At 36.2% G+C, this 19,759-nt stretch overlaps 1 protein-coding gene and 1 non-coding gene across 2 annotated transcripts; both read left to right on the top strand.

Annotated features, from left to right (window-relative positions):
• The first annotated feature begins 8,074 nt into the window (after positions 1-8,074).
• Positions 8,075-8,181, top strand: LOC136207587 (small nucleolar RNA R71). The gene has a single exon (XR_010676721.1). It is a non-coding gene; the product is annotated as a small nucleolar RNA R71 (small nucleolar RNA).
• Positions 8,182-13,385: 5,204 nt separating this feature from the next.
• LOC136206307 (uncharacterized) lies at positions 13,386-17,861 on the top strand. Its single transcript, XM_065997309.1, has 5 exons — positions 13,386-13,861; positions 14,694-14,956; positions 15,860-15,977; positions 16,862-17,070; positions 17,169-17,861. Exons 1-5 carry the CDS (start codon positions 13,520-13,522, stop codon positions 17,620-17,622), a joined length of 1,386 nt encoding a protein of 461 aa, XP_065853381.1. The 5' UTR covers positions 13,386-13,519; the 3' UTR covers positions 17,623-17,861.
• Positions 17,862-19,759: the final 1,898 nt, after the last annotated feature.

Genomic DNA, 19,759 nt, shown 5'->3' with positions numbered 1-19,759 from the left:
CATGTCAAAATCAGCCAATTCACCCCGAGCTCCCAACACAATAGCGGTGATAAAATTACAAAGAGGGATCTGAATGGTAGTAGCCCTCGAAGCACGGAACAAATTATCGAACATTATGCCAATGCTATCAATCCTCAAACCTTTAAACAAGCTATCCAAAACATATAAATCCCGAACCTGAACCTTTGAACTCTCAACACGCCCAAACAAGGAGAAACTCAAAAGTTTGTGAAAGAAGAACACACAATTGTCCTTAATCAACTTGCTTGAAGTGTTCTTGGAATTAAAATAGTCTTGGTTCGAAAGAGTTTGCCAAATCGCATCATTATCAAAATCTTTAGGCTTATCATAAAAATTAGAGGTAGGGAAACCAAACATATTTCCCATAGCATCATAATCAATGGTGTATGTGATACCATTATTCCTAAAAGAGATTGAGGTTTTCTTCTTATTCATGGTCAAAGTGACCAAAAATTCCACCACATATTCATTAATACGCGGAAAACGCGTATTAACGAATTCTTGCCAACCCAACGCCTCAATAAAAGCATCAATTCGAGTAGAGAAATTCAATGTTCTTACCGAATGGAAGTCTAAGAAGTGCATATCCACAAATTGGCGGTCGGCTTGTGAAAAATGTTTGAAACGAGCGGCTTCTTCCTCCGAAGCGATGTCAAAATAAGCTCCACATTGAACCCGAAGGCGATTAGCTTCCGTAACAGCGGGCTTGTTACCAACACGCTTAGTCCTAACCATGGTGATGGTGTTTAGTGTTTTTAGGGTTTGAGAAGAAGAAGAAGAAAAAATTGAGAGAAAGAGTAAAGCTTGAAGATGAGTTTGGGGTTTGGAATATGGAAGTGATTGAATAGAAAAGAGGATAGAAATTGGAGTGAATAAATTGGGAAGAGTAAAAATAGATTTTTGGGGAAGAGTTTGGAGTAAGGGATTGGGTAAAAATAGAGGTGATGTGAGGTTTGTGTAAGAGGTAGGGTTATATAGGGTGATTAGGTGAATGTATAGGTAGAATAGGAATAGGAATAGACAAAAATATTGGCAAAATCGGAATCAATAGGGCATAAATCACGCGTGTCGCGACTGCGAATATATAGTAAAGCCGCGGCCGCGGCCTGCGATTTTCAGGGAATTTTGCCCTTGAAATTCGTCCATAGTTGCTGCTCATATCGAGAATTATTAATTCTCGGTAGAGAATTGGTCAAAATGGCCTATTTGGGTGCCTTTTGACACGGTTTGTGCAATTTTGTTGATGATTTGGTTCCTGAACTCAATATAAAGTGTCCCTGCACTTAAAAACTAAAATAAATGACATTAATTGCAAGGAAAACCAAAGGTTTAACCTTAATAAATTGAATTAAAGTGTAATAAATTGGTTTATGAATAATTAATGAAACTTAAATTGTCATTGATGCATATAAGTTAAGAGAATCATATTAAGTGCATAATAAGTGCATATAAATATATATTAATTATAGGAACTTAGTCAATTGAATGAATTAATGTTTTAAACTTCAATAAATGAAGTTTGTGAAAATTGGATTAAGTGTGAATATATGTGTTAATTAAGAAAACCATGATTTGTTCAATATTATAGATTTTATATAGATTTAACCATGATTATATAAGAAATGTAATCAAACATATATCTAACCTTGTAAAAATAGTAAATGAACTAAAATGAAATAGAACTTTATTGAATAAAACAAACTATAAAAACAAAGAATGAAATGAAATAATACAAAAACACACAAAATATTTACAAAAAGAAAACCTACAAACCTAAACTATTCTATATACTCATCCCTATCAAGTGGGATATTTCTGGCCTTAATACGATCAATTTGAAACTGCACGAAAGTTTCACGTTCCGGTGCAGACAGAAAGTGAGGCCCTACTCGAAAGACACGTTTTACAAGTCCTTCGTGCTCGAGAAACTCATAGTCAATTGTCGGGAAGAATTCATCATCACTCCAGGGAACATCAATGGTACCCTTTGTACTGAGAATTATTCCACAGATTATATTGCCGAACCTAATCTTCTTATCCTTGGATCGAGAAGCGGCGACAAGACCCTCCATCAGAATCTTTGAAGAATCTACTGCATTTCCCTGGAATATATCTCCAAGGACATAGAGATCTGTGTCACGGACCACACTACTGAACGTGCGATCGAATAAACTGTGACACAGGAATTTGTGCAGATACAGCATGGAGTTGGAGCGAAAAGAGTGATTATAGGCGAGTTTTGAATTGAATGGCCAGAATCCAGTGAGCATTCTCCAAACATCCGTGGATGTCATGTCTCTTCCAGGATGACGTTTGATTGTATCCCTCGGGGGAAAACCAAACCAAGCATGCAACTCGGGATAACCGAAAGTAAAGATTTCACCTTCCCGACGAAAACTGAGACGTACTCGTCGTTTATTAGTGAAACGCACGGTACAGAAGAATTCGAGTATCCAGTCGCCTATTATCGGAAATCGCATTTGGGCAAATTTTGTCCACCCTAGGCGTTCCATATAGCGGCTCATGTCATCAGTAATGCCTAATTGGCTGTTAAGAAATTCATCCATATACAACATTCCGGTGAAGAATTTGTAACGGTGATTCCAATAACGCCTACCTTCATCGTGATTGAAGATAGGAAAAGGCGCCCCATATCGCTTGGATAAGTCTGGGCGTTTATTGCTTGAGGCAGCCTTGTGCCTTGAAGTTTTGTATTTGGTAGGCATGGTGGTTGTTTGAATGAAACAAAGTTGCTGGTACTGAATAGAAAATGGTGTTTTGAAGAAATCAGAGTTCTGATAAAGATGAAAAGAATTGTAACAGAACTTGAATCTTCTAGGACTAATTTATAAGAGTTTTAGATGAAAAGAGGTGTTGTTTTAATCATGAAAAGGTATAAAATGACACCTTTCGGGAATGAAGAAACTTAAGGTTTCAGTTGTCAAGAGGTTTGTTGAAAGGTTTAGGTTGATTCAGACCTTAGTGTGCAGGAATTTCGCGTGTCGCGATCGAGAATAGCAAAGCCGCAGTCGCGACACGCTGATTTCCTTACGGAAATCAGGCGTCGTAAGCCATGTCCTGATTCACGGTAGAGAATTTATAATTCTCGGTAAGTTCAGAGAAAATCTAACCTATTTGGACAAATCTGAAAAATAGAATTCTCGGCAGAGAATTCCAAATTCTCGGCAGAGAATTGCCTGAAACTTCAATTTCATTCTAATTTCCTAAAATTAATTCTAAAATCATGAAATAAACATATTTTATGCATATAAATTATAACATAAAGTTATCTAATCACAAAAATTGGCATTTGAAAAATAAAATAAAATAAAATAAAAATAAAATAAAATAAAATGAACAAAAATATAAAAAGAAAACAAAATAAACTGTGATCGAAAAACTGAGTGATTTATACGTCAGAAAATCTTGTCACGAACGAAATTTCTAGTTGTGAAATATTTTCCTAATAGATTTTACATCGATTACCATTAACTTTGAAACGAATTCCATTAGGACCTTCCAGTTCTAAAGAACCATAATCGAATGTTTTGACGACTAAATATGGTCCTATCCATCTGGACTTAAGTTTTCCTGGAAATGAACGAAGTCGTGAATTAAATAATAGCACTTTATCCCCAACATTAAAGTGTTTGACTTTAATTTTGGCATCGTGCCATTTTTTCACTTTTTCTTTATACATTTTTGCATTTTCGTAAGATAGATGGCGTAACTCATCTAACTCATTTAAATCGAGCAAACGTTTCTTACCTGCTTGTCGTAAATCAAAGTTTAGTTCCCTAATAGCCCAATAGGTTTTATGTTCTAATTCGACTGGCAAATGACATGCATTCCCATACACTAAGCGGTATGGAGTCATTCCTATTGGTGTTTTAAATGCAGTACGGTATGCCCATAACGCATTATTTAGTTTACACGACCAATCTTTTCTTGAGGATGAAACTGTTTTCTCTAGAATCCATTTGAGTTCTCTATTTTATATCTCCGCCTGACCATTTGACTGAGGATGGTATGGCGTTGATACGCAGGTGGCGTACTCCATATTTTTTCATAAGCGTTTCAAAACTTCGGTTTATAAAATGAGCACCACCATCACTAACGATGACTCTTGGATAACCAAATCTACAAAATATATCGTCAAGAAAATTAACGACAACTTTAGAATCGCTCGTCGGGGTTGCAATTGCTTCAACCCACTTTGAAACATAATCAACGACGACTAATATGTAAGTTTTACCATTAGAAGGGGGAAAAGGTCCCATGAAATCTATTCCCCACATATCGAAGACTTCAACTTCTAATATGGTTGTGAGGGGCATCTCATCTTTCCTTCCTAGATTTCATGTTCTTTGGCACTTATCACAACGAGTAATAAATGAACGGACGTCTTTAAACATCGTAGGCCAAAAGAAACCACATTCAAATATTCTAGCTGCTGTTTTGGTAGCTCCATTATGTCCTCCATAAGAGCTAGAATGACATTCCGACATTATGGATTCATATTCATTTTCACCAACGCATCTCCTAATTATCCCGTCACCACAAGTTTTGAACAGAAAAGGATCTTCCCAAAAATACTGTTTAATATCGAAGAAAATTTTCTTCTTTTGTTGGAAATTTAATCCTTCCGGAACAATATTGGCTGCAAGATAATTAGCAATATCTGCATACCAGGGTGACATGACGATTTTCATTTGATAAAGATGTTCATCAGGGAAATCATCTCGTATACCGTTAGTTTCACCTATGGGACCGTTTTCATCTTCAAGTCTCGATAGATGATCGGCGACAAGGTTTTCTACTCCCTTTTTGTCTTTTATTTCTATATCAAATTCTTGTAACAATAAAACCCATCTAATTAGACGTGGTTTTGCATCCTTCTTAGCAAATAAATATCTTAATGCTGCATGATCAGTGTGAATAATAACTTTCGAACCTAACAAGTATGACCTAAACTTATCACATGCAAAAACTACAGCTAACATTTCTTTCTCAGTGGTGGTGTAGTTTAATTGTGCACCGGAAAGTGTGTGACTTGCATAATAAATGACATGAAGTTTCTTATCCTTCCTTTGTCCTAAAACGCATCCGACAGCTAAGTCACTTGCATCACACATAATTTCAAATGGTAAATCCCAATCGGGTTTAGCAATAACAGGTGCACTGACTAAAGCTGTTTTTAATGTTTCGAAAGCTTTAACGCAATCTTCATTAAAATCGAAGGTGGAATCTTTCATGAGTAGATTAGTGAGTGGTTTGAAAATTACAAATTTTTTTTAATAAATCTTCTGTAAAAACCGGCATGTCCTAAAAATGATCTTACTCCCTTAACAGTAGTTGGAGGGGGTAGTTTCTCTATTACTGAGTTTTTGCTCTATCTACTTCTAATCCTTTTTCAGATATTTTGTGACCTAAAACAATTCCTTCGTCAACCATGAAATGACATTTTTCCCAGTTTAATACCAAATTTGTTTCTTCACACCTAGACAAAACTTTATCCAAGTTTTCTAGGCACGAATCAAAGGAATCTCCATAAACTGAAAAATCGTCCATAAAAACTTCCATGATATCTTCAATGAAATCATTAAAAATTGCAGTCATACAACGTTGAAATGTTGCAGGTGCGTTACATAGACCAAAGGGCATTCTCCTATATGCAAATGTTCCGTAAGGACATGTGAAGGTTGTTTTATCTTGGTCATCCGGGTAAATGTATATTTGAAAGAATCCGGAGTAACCATCTAGAAAACAGTAGAAAACGTGACCAGCTATCATTTCGATCATTTGATCAATGAAAGGAAGAGGAAAATGATCTTTCCTAGTTGCTTTATTTAAATTTCTATAATCTATACAAACCCTCCAACCAGTGGTGGTTCGTGTAGGTATTAATTCACCTTCTTCATTCCTTACAACTGTTATGCCTCCCTTTTTAGGTACGCAATGGATTGGACTAACCCATTCACTATCCGAGATAGGGTAGATGATTCCATTGTCCAGAAGTTTAGTAATCTCATTTTTTACTACTTCTTTCATATTCGGATTTAGGCGTCTTTGCCTATCCGCTTTAGGTGGCTTATCTTCTTCTAAGTGAATTCTGTGCATTACGATGCTCGGATTAATACCTTTTAAGTCTGATATTTGCCAACCCATACTTCCTATCCTATTTCTAACAACTTCTTTCAATTTCTCTTCTTGGACTTGTGTTAATTTGTTAGAGATAATAATAGGTAGAGAATCGCCTTCGCCTAAGAAAGCGTACCTCAAATGACTTGGTAATTCTTTAAGTTCTAATTTAGGTGGAACTATAATTGAAGGCGGAACTGGTCCATCTTCTCGAATCAAAGGTTCTGGGTCCTTATCTTCTAGTTCCTCACTCATTATGGGTTCTATTATTTCTTCTTTTTGAACAATGTCATTTACACATTCTTCAATTAAATCAAGTTTCATACAAGCGAAATCCTCCATAGGATATTTCATTGCTTAATTCATATCAAACTCAATCTTATCATCGCCTATTCTTAAAACTACTTTCCCTTCCGACACATCAACTAGAGCACGTCCCGTGTTCATGAACGGTCTACCGAAGATTAGCGGACAATTTACGTCATAAGCAAAATCTAAAATAACGAAATCGGTAGGAAAAATAAATTTATCAACTTTAACTAAAACATCCTCAATTATACCGTATGGTCTTTTAGTGGTTTGATCCGCTAATTGCAAAACCATATTGGTACGTTTGATGTCTTCTTCTAAGTCTAACTTATTAAAAATAGATAATGGCATCAAGTTAATGCTTGCTCCTAAATCATAGAGACAACTGGGAAATTCAATATCTCCCAATTTACACGGAATGGTAAAACATCCGGGATCCTTGAGTTTTGTGGGCAAATTACTTGACACAATTGAACTACAATCTTCAGTTAGCGAAATGGATGAAATTCCTTCCCAACTGATTTTCTTCGAAATTAAATCTTTGAGGAATTAACCATAATTGGGAATTTGTGTAATCGCATCCATAAATGTTAAATTAATATGCAAATTCTTAAGTTTGTCTAAAAATGTTAAAAGTTATTTGTCATAGTCCTTATTGCGGACTTTGTGTGGAAAAAGTGGTTTGGGTACAAAAGTTTTTGTACTAGAGTCAATTGGTGCATCTTTTTGTTTTAATGTATCTTCTTTGGGCTTTGGTAAATCAGTTCCAGGTAAGGTCGAATTTCCGAGCATTTCCGGGCCTAAGTAATTTTTCCCTGAACGAAGAGTGATAGCCTTAACATGCTCTTTCGGATTTTCTTCCGTATGGCTTAGAAGACTTCCCTCTTTGCGGGATGGAATTGATTTAGCGAGTTGTCCAATTTGAATCTCCAAATTATGGATGCTGGATGATTGGTTTTTAATAAGCTGATCGAATTTATTCTCGATCCGTTTAAAACCATCGTCGTGATTACTTATTTTTCCGCTCATAGCATCAATAAATTTGTCGATTTTAGAAGACAAAGTGCTAATCGTGTCTCTAGATTGATTTTGATAATTAGCAGTACGATTTTGATTAGCAGTAGCATTATTATTATTATTATCTCTCCAGTTAAAGTTAGGATGATTTCTCCATCCAGGATTATATGTATTGGAATAAGGGTTATTATTTTGGTTCTGCCCTTGGACAAAATTTACCTGTTCAATTTCACTCATACCTTCGTAATCCACATCTGTTTGGATTGGCTTACCATCAGAATCACACGGTGCCATAAACCTATCAATTTTGTGCGATAAGGAAGAAAATTGGGCTTGCAACATCGCTACTGGATCAAGATTCATTATACCTTTAACTGATGAAGTAGTTGAGGATGATGGTTTCGCTGATGGTACGTGTCCACGTTCCGCGGGCCACATACTGCTATTAATTGCCATTTCCTCCAAAAGTTCTCTTGCTTGGGCAGATGTTTTCTTCATGAATAACCCTCCAGACATAGCGTCCAATGAACCTCTAGTTGTAGGATTTAGTCCATTATAAAATGTTTGCATTAAAAGTTCAGCGGGCAATTGGTGGTGTGGGCATAAACGTTGAAGTTCTTTAAAACGTTCCCAAGCCTCATAAAGAGTTTCATTATCATTCTGAGAAAAAGATGTTAACTCTTTAATGACTCTTGCGGTTTTTGCTAAAGGAAAAAATTTTGATAAAAATGCTTGGGCTAATTGCTCCCAAGTCTCAATTGATGCGGCTGGCATAGAAGTTAACCATTCTTTGGCTCGATCCTTCAAAGTAAAAGGAAAAAGGCGAAGTTTGATTGCTTCTGCAGTTACATCAGTAATTTTAAAAGTGTCACAAATTTCTAAGAAATTTGTCAAATGGGTATTAGGATTTTCGTTAGGTAACCCGTAAAACGTTACATTATTTTGCAACATATTAAGCAACGCAGGCTTAATTTCAAAATGATGTGCATTAATTTGGGGTCTAACTATACTGTTTGTTACACCGGCCACTCCTGGCCTAGCGTAAACCATAAGTGTGGCCATAACTTCTGGCTCGGTAATTTTAGTTTTTATTGGGGTTTAGTTTTTCTTTTTCTTTTTTTTCTTGTTCTTTTTAAGATTTCTTTCAATTTCTGGGTCAATAGGATCTGGTGACGTGCCCGAACTTCGAGAACTGCGCATGAACTTGAAATTTCGCACGAACCGAAACTACCTACAAAACAGAATTTGAAAAATAAATATGTTAGTAATTGAAAATAATTAAAAATATAAAAGGTTGAATAAGTATGAATAAACCTAGATTCGTAATAAAACACGAAAAATTAAAATTTTGTCAAAAACTTTGGCGTTCCCCGGCAACGGCGCCAAAAACTTGTTGAGCGATTTCCGCAAGTGCACGGTATACGCTTGTAGTAATAAAATATATCGATCCCACAGGGAACTTTTTTTAACAAAACTTATTTACAATCGGTTAAATTTACTTTAAGGTTTATAATATGGAAAATCGTTTAATCGGTTTTGGTTTTGAAATTGCTAGAATGAGAATTAGATTAGATTATGAAAATGTTAGAAAATATTCTGATTTAAGAATGAATTTGCAAGATAGGAACTTTTAGTACTTTTTAGAAAAGTAAACGGATGTATTCGTTTGCATTAAGCAAAGAAAACAACTTTAAACTTTGTACGAATTATAAAGATGAAATAAATGACGGAACCTCTAATTAATTGGCTTTGAATATGACAAAACCCTTTCGGGATAGTTGCCCTTAATCAAATTAAAACTCTTTCGAGATAATAATTTGCCTAAGTGTTCAACAAAGTTTCCTTGTAAAGATTTTGGATTAAATATGTTTTAATGAAAACACCAGCAGTCACTTTAGTGGATTGGTTACCATAAGTGCTGCATAAAAATCTATCGAATAGAACAGACTTTATTAGATGAAATATAAATTGATACAAGTTTACAGAGAACATGGAGCATGGAAACATTCGACGGCTTGTAAGTGAACGGGTTGATCAATCCTTTCCTTGGGTTTCGTTAGAGTTTGTCAGGCTCAGGGGCGGATCCTCTACTCAATCTTCTCGTTGAATCTTCGTAATAGAGACTGGGTCGGTCTACTACCAAAATGAAAACTAAACTGGAACAATGACTAAATGTTACTAAACTTGTTATTATTGAATAAACAATGTGTGTACAACATATTTCTTTTTACAGAATCGAAATCTAACTTCTGAATCACTTAATTCAGAATTTCTGCATAAATTCTATACTAATCTCTTTTTTCTACATATCTTCAACTCTCCATCAACTCTTTATTTATAGATGTTGAAGAGTCTTGATTGAAGTGTCGTGTCCGTTGTGAAGGATCGTGTTCGTTGCGAAAGGACGTCTTTATCCACCCGAACGATCGCGTTTCGTCAAAAACAAAAGTGTGTAACTAGGCTTCTAAAATCTCCTGCTCGTACCGAGAATCTTAAATTCTCTACCGAGCATGAGGAAGCATCAATTGGTCTTCAAACGAAGGAAGGAGAAGCTGGGGAACGCGTGTCGCGACCGTGAATTTGGGGGCCGCGGTCGCGGCACAGAACGTTTTTTGGTTTTTTCAGCTTTCGTTCGCGTCCTCGATTTGACGTTATTAATTTCTGTCGTCTTCGACTCCTTTTGTAGGGTTTTTCTTTTGTTTTCGAGCTCTTTTCGTTCCTATTTAGATTTTACCAAATATTTATGTACCTTACAAGAAAGAAACATATTCGAGAGTAAAAGCTTCCTAAACAGTTATAAATAGCATAAATTCGTAGCAATATTGATGTAATTATGATGATATTTTAGGTATATTTTGGGCTTAACATACACAAGCTTGTCATTGAGGGTAGGGATGACGCTACTCGGGCCACAAGCTTGTCATTAGGCCGACCCATCTTGTTGAGGTTTACGGCGGTGTTAGAGGGGCAGCTGGACTTTCATGGGGGTCTGCTACACTTTCCACGTTGTATCGGCAACTAGGGATAGCGAGCAGAGGAGACTGTTCAGGTATATGCGGATGTTTGACCCTACTACAGGCGTGGATATATGAGTATTTTCCGGTATTCCGGCCGCATAGACTAGCTCACAGGATCCCAACTGACCAGGCCCGTGCATGCAGATGGGAGGTCGGGGTACCAAGCAAGACGACCGCCCGACTAGATACCATACGTGGGCAGCTGGACCGTATGATGGCAGCAGAGGTATTTTATAAAATTTTAGAATTAATTATAGTATCATAATATTTTATAAAATTTTAGTATTAATTTGAGTATTATTTATAGTATATTATTATTTATTATTGAGTATTGTTTTTTTGCAGGTGACGTGGTTGCCTTATGGTCCTGTCCTCGATGATGATCAGCTTCGAGTATTCTACGCCGGTTGGATACAGTGTAGAGACATTATCGAGCCGTATATGCCGGATCGAGCGTTGCGACAGTCGGATATACTCAGCCTATCCCAGCTGAGCGTATTAGACCTGATAAAGCAGTACGACCATGGAGGTCTTTATCGTACAGGCTAACGCATTCCTCTGTCACAGTTGAGGATGTTGAAACACTTTTCCACATGATTTTGATTTGACAGAATTATTTAAGTTAATCCCATGATTAAACAATTAAATTTAAGTGCTTTGATTTAATTGTACTAATAAGTTTGTTCAATGTTGAGTAAGCTAAGTAACAAGAACAGGAACTAAGAATATATAAGAGAAAGACAAGACAAAGTCAGCACAAGCAAATCACACAGCAGAAGCTGAGTTGAAAGCAGCTCAGCTTTACGAAAGAAATGTCTTCTTCAGAATAGCTTGAAGGCGAAGCCGTTGAGTCAAGCTAAATAGTCAGGTCAGCGTCAATGATCCGTTAACTTGGAAGACAAGGTCTGACAAATTTTTGAAACAAATCAGAAGCCTCAAAAATCTGCCTTGAAGACCTTTTCGAGAAAGAGCATGGACCATCTGACTTTTGCTAGAAGACAAATCTGGCATAAGAAGACAAACTTGGCTTCTGTCTAAAACAGAAGACAGGATTGGCCTGCAGCTCTGAAAGCTGACCAATTGATGACGAAAGAAGACCGTTTTCCCATAACGGCTATGTCGGGATTCAAATCATTGGAGCCTCAAGATTACGAAAAAAGGACAATTCATCACTTGGATCAAATATGTATACAAGATATATAGACAGACAAGCAAATCTTCATTAAGTCAATTCATTTGAGAAATCCAAAATAGAAGCTGTCTGAAAAGAAAAAACAAGCTCTTACACCAAACTTCAATCATTGTGTAAAAGTCTAGAATGATTTTATTCATCTCAAGTGTTCTTCATTAAATGAGAACAATTCTTGTATCATTTGTAAAAGGTTAGAGAGAAGCTGAGTACTCGGTTATAGTACTCAGTGGTAGAGAGAAGCTGAGTACTCGGTTATAATATTCAGTGGTAGATAGGATTGAGTAGACGAATAGAGGACGGTACTCTTGCATACTCAGTTGGTATTGTAAAAGGTTTGTGCTCTACCTTTAAAGAGCTCAGTAGAGGATTAAAAAAGCTCGAAAGGATTCTGGGGACTGGACGTAGGCGGAGAGGCCGAACCAGGATAGTCTGCTGAGTAACTTCTAACCCTTTCTCTTGATATATATGTGCATGTGTTGCTTGCTTAAAATTACTCAGTAAATAATCTGTACAAGCTGAAACTGAGTAATCTAAGTGCTGAGTTGGAAACTGACTTAAGTGTTACTTCCCAACTCACAACTGAAACAGTTCTAGTCAGTATCTGATTACAGTTGTCTCACACCACACTCAGCCTTGCTGACCTAAAACTGAGTTAAATTATCAAACATTAAATTAAGTCAGCATTATTAAGCGAAAAAGTTATATTAGTTCCTAACCCCCTTTGGAACTAATACTATTACGTTACACGGGACCAACAGAGGATACATGGCGGAGATTTCCATCGGCTCGGGGCATTGATCGGAGGAGATACCGGCTAGTTGGATACGATCCCACTGCCTGTGATGCTGCTTACATGGACTGGTATATGCGATATTCACATCCTCATCTCATTCATGCACCACAGGATGGACCGGTCCAGTATGCTCGCGCCAACAGTGAATTTGTAAGTTTATTATTATTTAATATTATTATTTAGTATTAGTTTATATGTGTTTATTTTTTAATATTTTTTTTTACAGTGGGTTAGCTGGTTGTGGCGTGTCACCCAATTAACGGCTACCCACCGATCTGACGAGGATGCTCCACTCATTAAGAGGGAGATGAATGGGTTTATGGACGCGTGGCGTCGGGCGAACTAAATGTCGTAATTATATGTACTCTTTTATTACATTTTAACACTTTTGATATTATATGTACTCTTTTATGTTTATTAATTTTTATTTTAATGTTTATGTTGTTAAATTTTATTTGTTAAAAGGTAATCCGAGTTAAAATGCCGTAATTTTTATTTCTAAACGGTTAATTCGAGTTAACCACAATCATCAACAAATTTTTTTTGGGATTTATTCATGCGGGCGTGAGGTAATCACGCCTCACCCTGTGGTGAGGCGTGATTACCTCACGCCCGCGTGCCGGGAGAGGTATTTTTCCCCCATTTCCCACCTCAAAGCCTCAAAAGGTAATTTCGTCCTTTCACGAGGCTAGAGGTGAGAAATTGAGGCTATGTTTAACAACACCCTTTATATATTCCATATATAACAATCATGATTTTATATTTCAAATAAAAAAAATTAATAATTGTATGATATGAGTTTTATAGAAGTTTGTAGGTTATAATCTTTTGAATGAAGTTGAGGCATTAGGCATGCACCAAATAATATAAAAAGCAGGGCTCTATCTATGACTATAATAGAGCAGGGGCTAAGGCATTATCATATGTGGATGGTGAAAAGCCAAAGCTCATCTCCATCTCCATCCTCAACAATTGAAATTATAGCTTAATATTGAATAAAATCCCTGTTCATCCATTTGCTTGCAGACAATGTCCTTCTCTCTCCTCTCTCCTCCTATTTCCTCTCCTACCTCTCATCCTCCCTTCCCTCCTATTTTCTCTCTTTCCCATTTTTCTTCCCTATATGCCTTCTCTCCTTCCACATCCTCTCTCTCTTCCCACCACCGAACACGCCCAATTTTTCTTTCTATGGACAAAAGACCTAATGCCCATTTCAGGGTATCTTCTCGTTCTCGCTTTCTACCCAATGTGAAAGCTGAGGATGATGATTATGATAGTGCTATTGAAGAAGAAGATGATGAGGATGAAATTGATTCTTTAACTTCCTCTGTCCCTGAAAGATGGGACGTTTTGGGTCTTGGTCAAGCTATGGTATTTCTTCTTTTTTCCCTTTAAGTTTTTATGCTCTGTGCCTTATCTTGTTAGATAAATAAGGTCTTTTCGTTTATTATCATCATATGGAGATAAAATTGAATATGAAAACACGTGCTCCCAGAGAAGTAGAAACAATTGCAATATGGTTCCTGAATATTTGGGGCTTCAAGTTGAAGTGTTATTATTATCATCATCATATGAAGATAAAATTGATGAACGCGAAAAATTATATAAAGAAACGAAGAGGATGGACTTATGTATTTTCCAAATTCCGTCAAAGTAATTTTATTGTCATAAGCTGAATTTTAATTATTAGTCCATAATTGAGAAGCATGCAATTGTATTTCAAAATGCATACTTTTCTACTGATATGTGTCGGATTTGAAGTTTACATATTTTTCCATGGCTAGACCATCTCTTAACTTAACTTAGGGGTTGATTTCAGAAATGTTATATAACTTCAATTTGTGCTGTAAAATCATTCTGAGCATTTTCCAGCTATTGATTCGCTAGAAATATGATGTAGCATCGATATCTCTTGTTGAGATGGACAAATCACATGCCGGTGGATTTTCCTTCACATCAATCAACAAAGGACATGAATCAGATTTCCGATGGAAATCATTCACCAGAATATTGATGGAATTGTTTTGGCATTTTTATGATACAAACAAATTGAAGTTTTGTAACCTCTGACAAGTCTCTTGTTGTTATTTAGTTATGGATTTGTCTACCTGATATTTTAAGTCGCTTTAAGTTTAATGTATTATGTTTTAATCATTAGGCTCTAGAAAACTCAATTCATTGAAGATACATGTATTGATTCTAGGTAGACTTCTCTGGCATGGTTGATGATGAATTTTTGGAGAGACTTGGATTAGAGAAGGGAACGAGGAAACTTGTGAATCATGAAGAGAGGGGTAGAGTTCTGCAAGCAATGGATGGTTGCAGCTACAAGGCAGCTGCAGGGGGATCTCTTTCTAACAGCCTAGTGGCCTTGGCAAGGCTTGGATACAAGTCCGATGGAGGCCCTGCTATTAATGTAGCCATGGCTGGCAGTGTAGGGAGTGATCCATTAGGTGGCTTCTACAGGTAGGCACCAGTATTAACTTATTTCGTTTTTTACATATTCCTTACCCTTATTCTTACAAAAGATCTAGTGGATGAGACTATAGCTTTTTCAAAATTGTTCTTGGTTGGTTCTTTGACAAAGGAGCACAAAATAATATTGAAGTATGTAGTTATGTCATTGTCCCTTCTTATACCCAGAGCTATTATATTGCTGAGTTCTATGCTTATCTTAAATTTATATGAAAATATCATGTTCATACCGTTGGCTTATGCATTAGCTCTTACAATATTATGTAGCATTCAAGTAATGATAAAATAAAGAAATCAGTGGCTAGTTTGTTGGTTGTTCATGAATGAATTTTTATTTTGTCTTGAGGGTGATTGCTGTTTTCATTTGGCAAATGTAGTTTAGCATTGGGCATTCAATAAAGGAGAACGATTTCTTTTAATAGCTTATTGTTGGCTTGAAAAGCTTCCCTTTGTAATAAATTGCAACCTTTGGATGAACCGTTCAAAGTGCATTCTTATTTTTGTCTTTCTTGTCTTAATATCTCTTTGTCATTGGAAGGCCTGCAATAGAGGCTTCCATCTCCTTTTCTATATGGGATCTACTACATGAGTTCTTTTTATCCTGAAATTCACTGTTACAAAGCACTCAGAGTACAGGCAAGGAATCACTCATCCACCCGGCATGTTTATGGCATCTATCTTGCAAGCCTTTTGGATCAGAACCCTTTTTTTTTTTTTCTATTAAGCTTATCAAATCATGCTCAAAACTTGTGGTGTCTGCTCAGTATAGGATCAGTTTTGTGACTCGAGTAGTTCAACCTGTCAGCTGATATATCCCAGTTGCTAACCAAAATTTGAACCACAGTAGTCTGATCTGATAAACTTACGTATGTCCTATTTGGTACATTTTTCTAGATCAAAATTAAGACGGGCAAATGTGAATTTTCTCTCTGCACCTGTCAAAGATGGGACAACTGGAACAGTGATTGTACTCACCACTCCAGATGCTCAGCGAACTATGCTTGCATATCAGGTATTGTATGTTTTGAATAACAGAGCATCTGCAGTAAATGTTTTCCCATTTAGTTTTTACCAGATAATCAAGTACTTTGTGGCAAGGAGTAAATATATAATCGAAATTGTTGTTTTTCTGCCATCTATTTGAGAAATTGCCTTTCTAAAACTGTCTTAGCTCCTTTTGAGTTTATTTGTTTGATTTCCAATAATTACATTTTGGCATCGTTAGATATCAGACTTTTTGTGCAGTTCAAAGGTTGACTTTCTTCTGTTCCAATTTTTGTTTTTCTTCACTGGCTATGCAGAATTTACCCAAGTACAAAGACAACAAAATCAGGTTTTAGGCTAGGAAAATTACAAGTTTTTCAAGAGTACTTGTATTACTTTATTTGGTTAATGTCCAACATTTTGTAGGACATGTATTTCATGCAATTGTATTGTCATCAAATGACAACTGATTATGGACCTTATGCTATACTAATCTGTATTCAAGGCATACATGATAGTGGATTTTCAAATTGGTATACTCACTGTTTAAGGGTCATTGCATGAACATTTAATTTGGCTAAAAGTCAAATTGACTCTTCCACTTTTTGGTAGTTTAGTTTGGTCCAAATTAGAACTTATCGCTTCACATTAATCCGGAATTTATGTTTTGGCAATTTTAGCCATAAATCTGAGAATACACTTTTCCTTGACAAGTTCAAGTATGATTGGTGAGCTGAAATGGCTGATAATAATTATTTCCATGCAAAACATGGCATGTAAAGTTAACTTTCAACCAAATTGTCAAATCCTATTTATATCATTTCCCAATAAAAGCAAATAAAATACGTACATGCCACAATTTGATTGTGCATTTAGTTTTGGTACATGAAGGGATTATGATGTGTCTTTCAGGGGACATCTTCGACTGTTAACTATGATCCATGCTTGGCGAGTCTAGTTTCCAAGACGAACATATTAGTAGTTGAAGGTTATTTGTTTGAGCTCCCTGATACTATTAGAACAATCACAAGAGCATGCGAAGAAGCACGCAGATGTGGTTCATTGGTTGCAATCACCGCATCAGATGTTTCCTGCATTGAGAGACACTACGATGATTTCTGGTAAGAGTGAGATTGCTATTTATCTTGAAATCATTTGGTTTCCTCTTACTTGGTTATTATTGGATAGATTAATGTTTTCTCCTCCTGTTATGGTGCAGGGAAATTGTAGAAAACTATGCAGATGTTGTGTTTGCAAACAGCGATGAAGCGAGAGCTCTATGTGATTTTTCCCCAAAGGAAAACACGATTTCAGCTGCAAGGTATCTTAGTCACTTTGTACCATTAGTATCTGTTACAGATGGACCAAGAGGGTCATACATTGGTGTAAAAGGAGAAGCTGTATATATTCCTCCTTCGCCATGTGTGCCAGTTGACACGTGCGGTGCAGGAGATGCATATGCTTCTGGTATTTTGTATGGAATTTTACGTGGTGCATCAGATTTGAAAGGAATGGGAACCCTAGCAGCAAGGATTGCAGCGACAGTTGTGGGGCAACGGGGTACTAGACTTGGGGTTGAGGATGCAGTTAAATTAGCAGAATCATTTGCATTTAATCTTGAAACATCCAGCATTAGTTCAGATGTAGGGTCTGATCATATTTCGAGCTTGTAGCGGCATCATTGTTTAGGCTGTTAAATGTATATTTCTAATTTCTTTTTGGTAGACTATGTTACCTTAAATTGTTGATAGTCATTGTACCTATCTAATCTATGTAAATTACATCATTAATACATGCATTAGATCTATCTATGTAATCTCAAAGTAGTAGAGTTGCTTCCACAAGGGATGAGCTGAGCAAATTTCACTTGTAGCTGAAAATCAAACGTGAAATGCAAGTTCATTTTGGTTTTGCTTTTTTCTTCTTGAAATTTTAATATTTTAATTTACGGTTTTTCCTTTAAATTTTACTGTAATTTGGTACCAAATTTTATTTATTTACATAAGGCATATATTTGGCTTGGGATGGCGAAAGTTGTGCCAACCAGGAGCTTTTCATATTCACTCATATTTTATTTATACGGTAAGATTGATGCCAGAGTGTTATGGTGTTATAATCTTGCTATTTTAATTACATATGTATAAATGTAATTAATATGACAATCATGTCAAACTTAGTTGTGTTTATCGAATGCCTACTTGGCACAATCAAATCAACTTATCCAAGGATTCGTTTCCAAAAATATATCTTCTTCTTTTTTAACAGAAACTATGAATTAATTAAAGCCAATAACATCCTTGCATACTAGAGGACAGACAGAACTTGGGCAATCTCTCTGTGATATCATAGGAGATGAAAAATCTTTTGCCCACTTAGCTAGATGATGAGCTACTTAATTTCCCTCCTTATGTACAAAACTAAAAGAACACATTGAGAAAGATGAACCTAAACTGGCTACATCTCTGTATAAATAGTTGAGAGAAGAGAATGGATAAGTGCCTCAATTGAGAATGTCAAATACCACCTTTGCATCTGATTCGAGATGTTCATGAAATTACCATTTCTTGCTAGGCAAGACCTTCCCATATGGCGGTAAGCTCAGCAGCTTCAGCGGATATGCATGGCTGAATTGGGAGGCCAGCCGAGAGAAGTACATGCCCATGAAAGTCGCGTACAATCGCCCTGACCCTTGCGAAGAGGCCATTACCTACCCATGCGACGTCACAGTTAATTTTAGTAACGTCTACGGGAGAAGGATATCAAACCTTGTAAGGATCAAAAGGCAGACTACCGGACATATGCAAATCTTGAGAGAGACTTACATGTTGCCATTCCGAGAGGAAAAGGTCTGCCTTAGATAACAATGTTGCAGTACTCACCGAAATTCCATTGTGCAAATGCAAGTTACGGCTGTACCAGAGCCACCAGAGGATGATCAAACCCAGCTCGCCTTCACCCGGACCCAACCTCAACCAACACTGTTCGAACCAAGTTGTAATGTTAGGCGCTTGAACTCGATCCCACTGAAAGGAGAGAGCTGCCACTTTCCAAATATATCTTCAATCTTATTCATCATGGAAAAACAAAGTTATATTTTTATTTTTATAGGAATTTATATATATTACACGTATTATTAGGGATGGATTCAGAATTCTGAAGAGTGAATAAAATTAGAAAGTATTATTATATTAAGTGGAAGAAAATCTATTATCTCCACTTTCACGTGTGTTTTACCAATCACCATTTTAATTGTGTGTCTCATATACAATTATAAATTTCTGAAAGTATGTCAAAGGACATATTATAATAATGTTTCACCAACTCATTAGTTTTTCCGAGTTTATTAAATTTGGATTCGGCTTTATAGAATTTAATAGGTTCAACCTTATAGAATCTAATTTATCCGGCTTTATAAGATCCCATTGTGTTTGGCTTTTATAATGCTTGGGTTTTATAGTTTCAGTAATTATAAAAGTGATTCGTTTACTTTTAAAGTAAGGTTTGGCTTTTTGTGGACACGATGAATCACTCGAATCATTGGAATGAGGTAACTTTCTTAAGCTTCTCACATTTTATTGCAATAAAAGTGAAGAATTGAATAAGGTGTTGAACTTAAATTCTCCAAAAATAATAAATGAATTCTCATAAAATTCGGAAGGACATTGTTAAGGATTGTGCATCAGAAACGATAAAAGTTCTTCTGAATGAGCTTGATGAGAAGTTTTTTTTTCTTTTTTGATTGATGAGTCTCGTGATAATTCTATGCAGGAGCGAATGTCCGTGGTTGTAAGATTAGTGAATGAACTGCTG

Source organism: Euphorbia lathyris, chromosome 9, assembly GCF_963576675.1.
Source record: "Euphorbia lathyris chromosome 9, ddEupLath1.1, whole genome shotgun sequence".
NCBI classification, from domain to species: Eukaryota; Viridiplantae; Streptophyta; class Magnoliopsida; order Malpighiales; family Euphorbiaceae; genus Euphorbia; species Euphorbia lathyris.
This window is presented reverse-complemented; position numbering and strand designations above follow the sequence as displayed.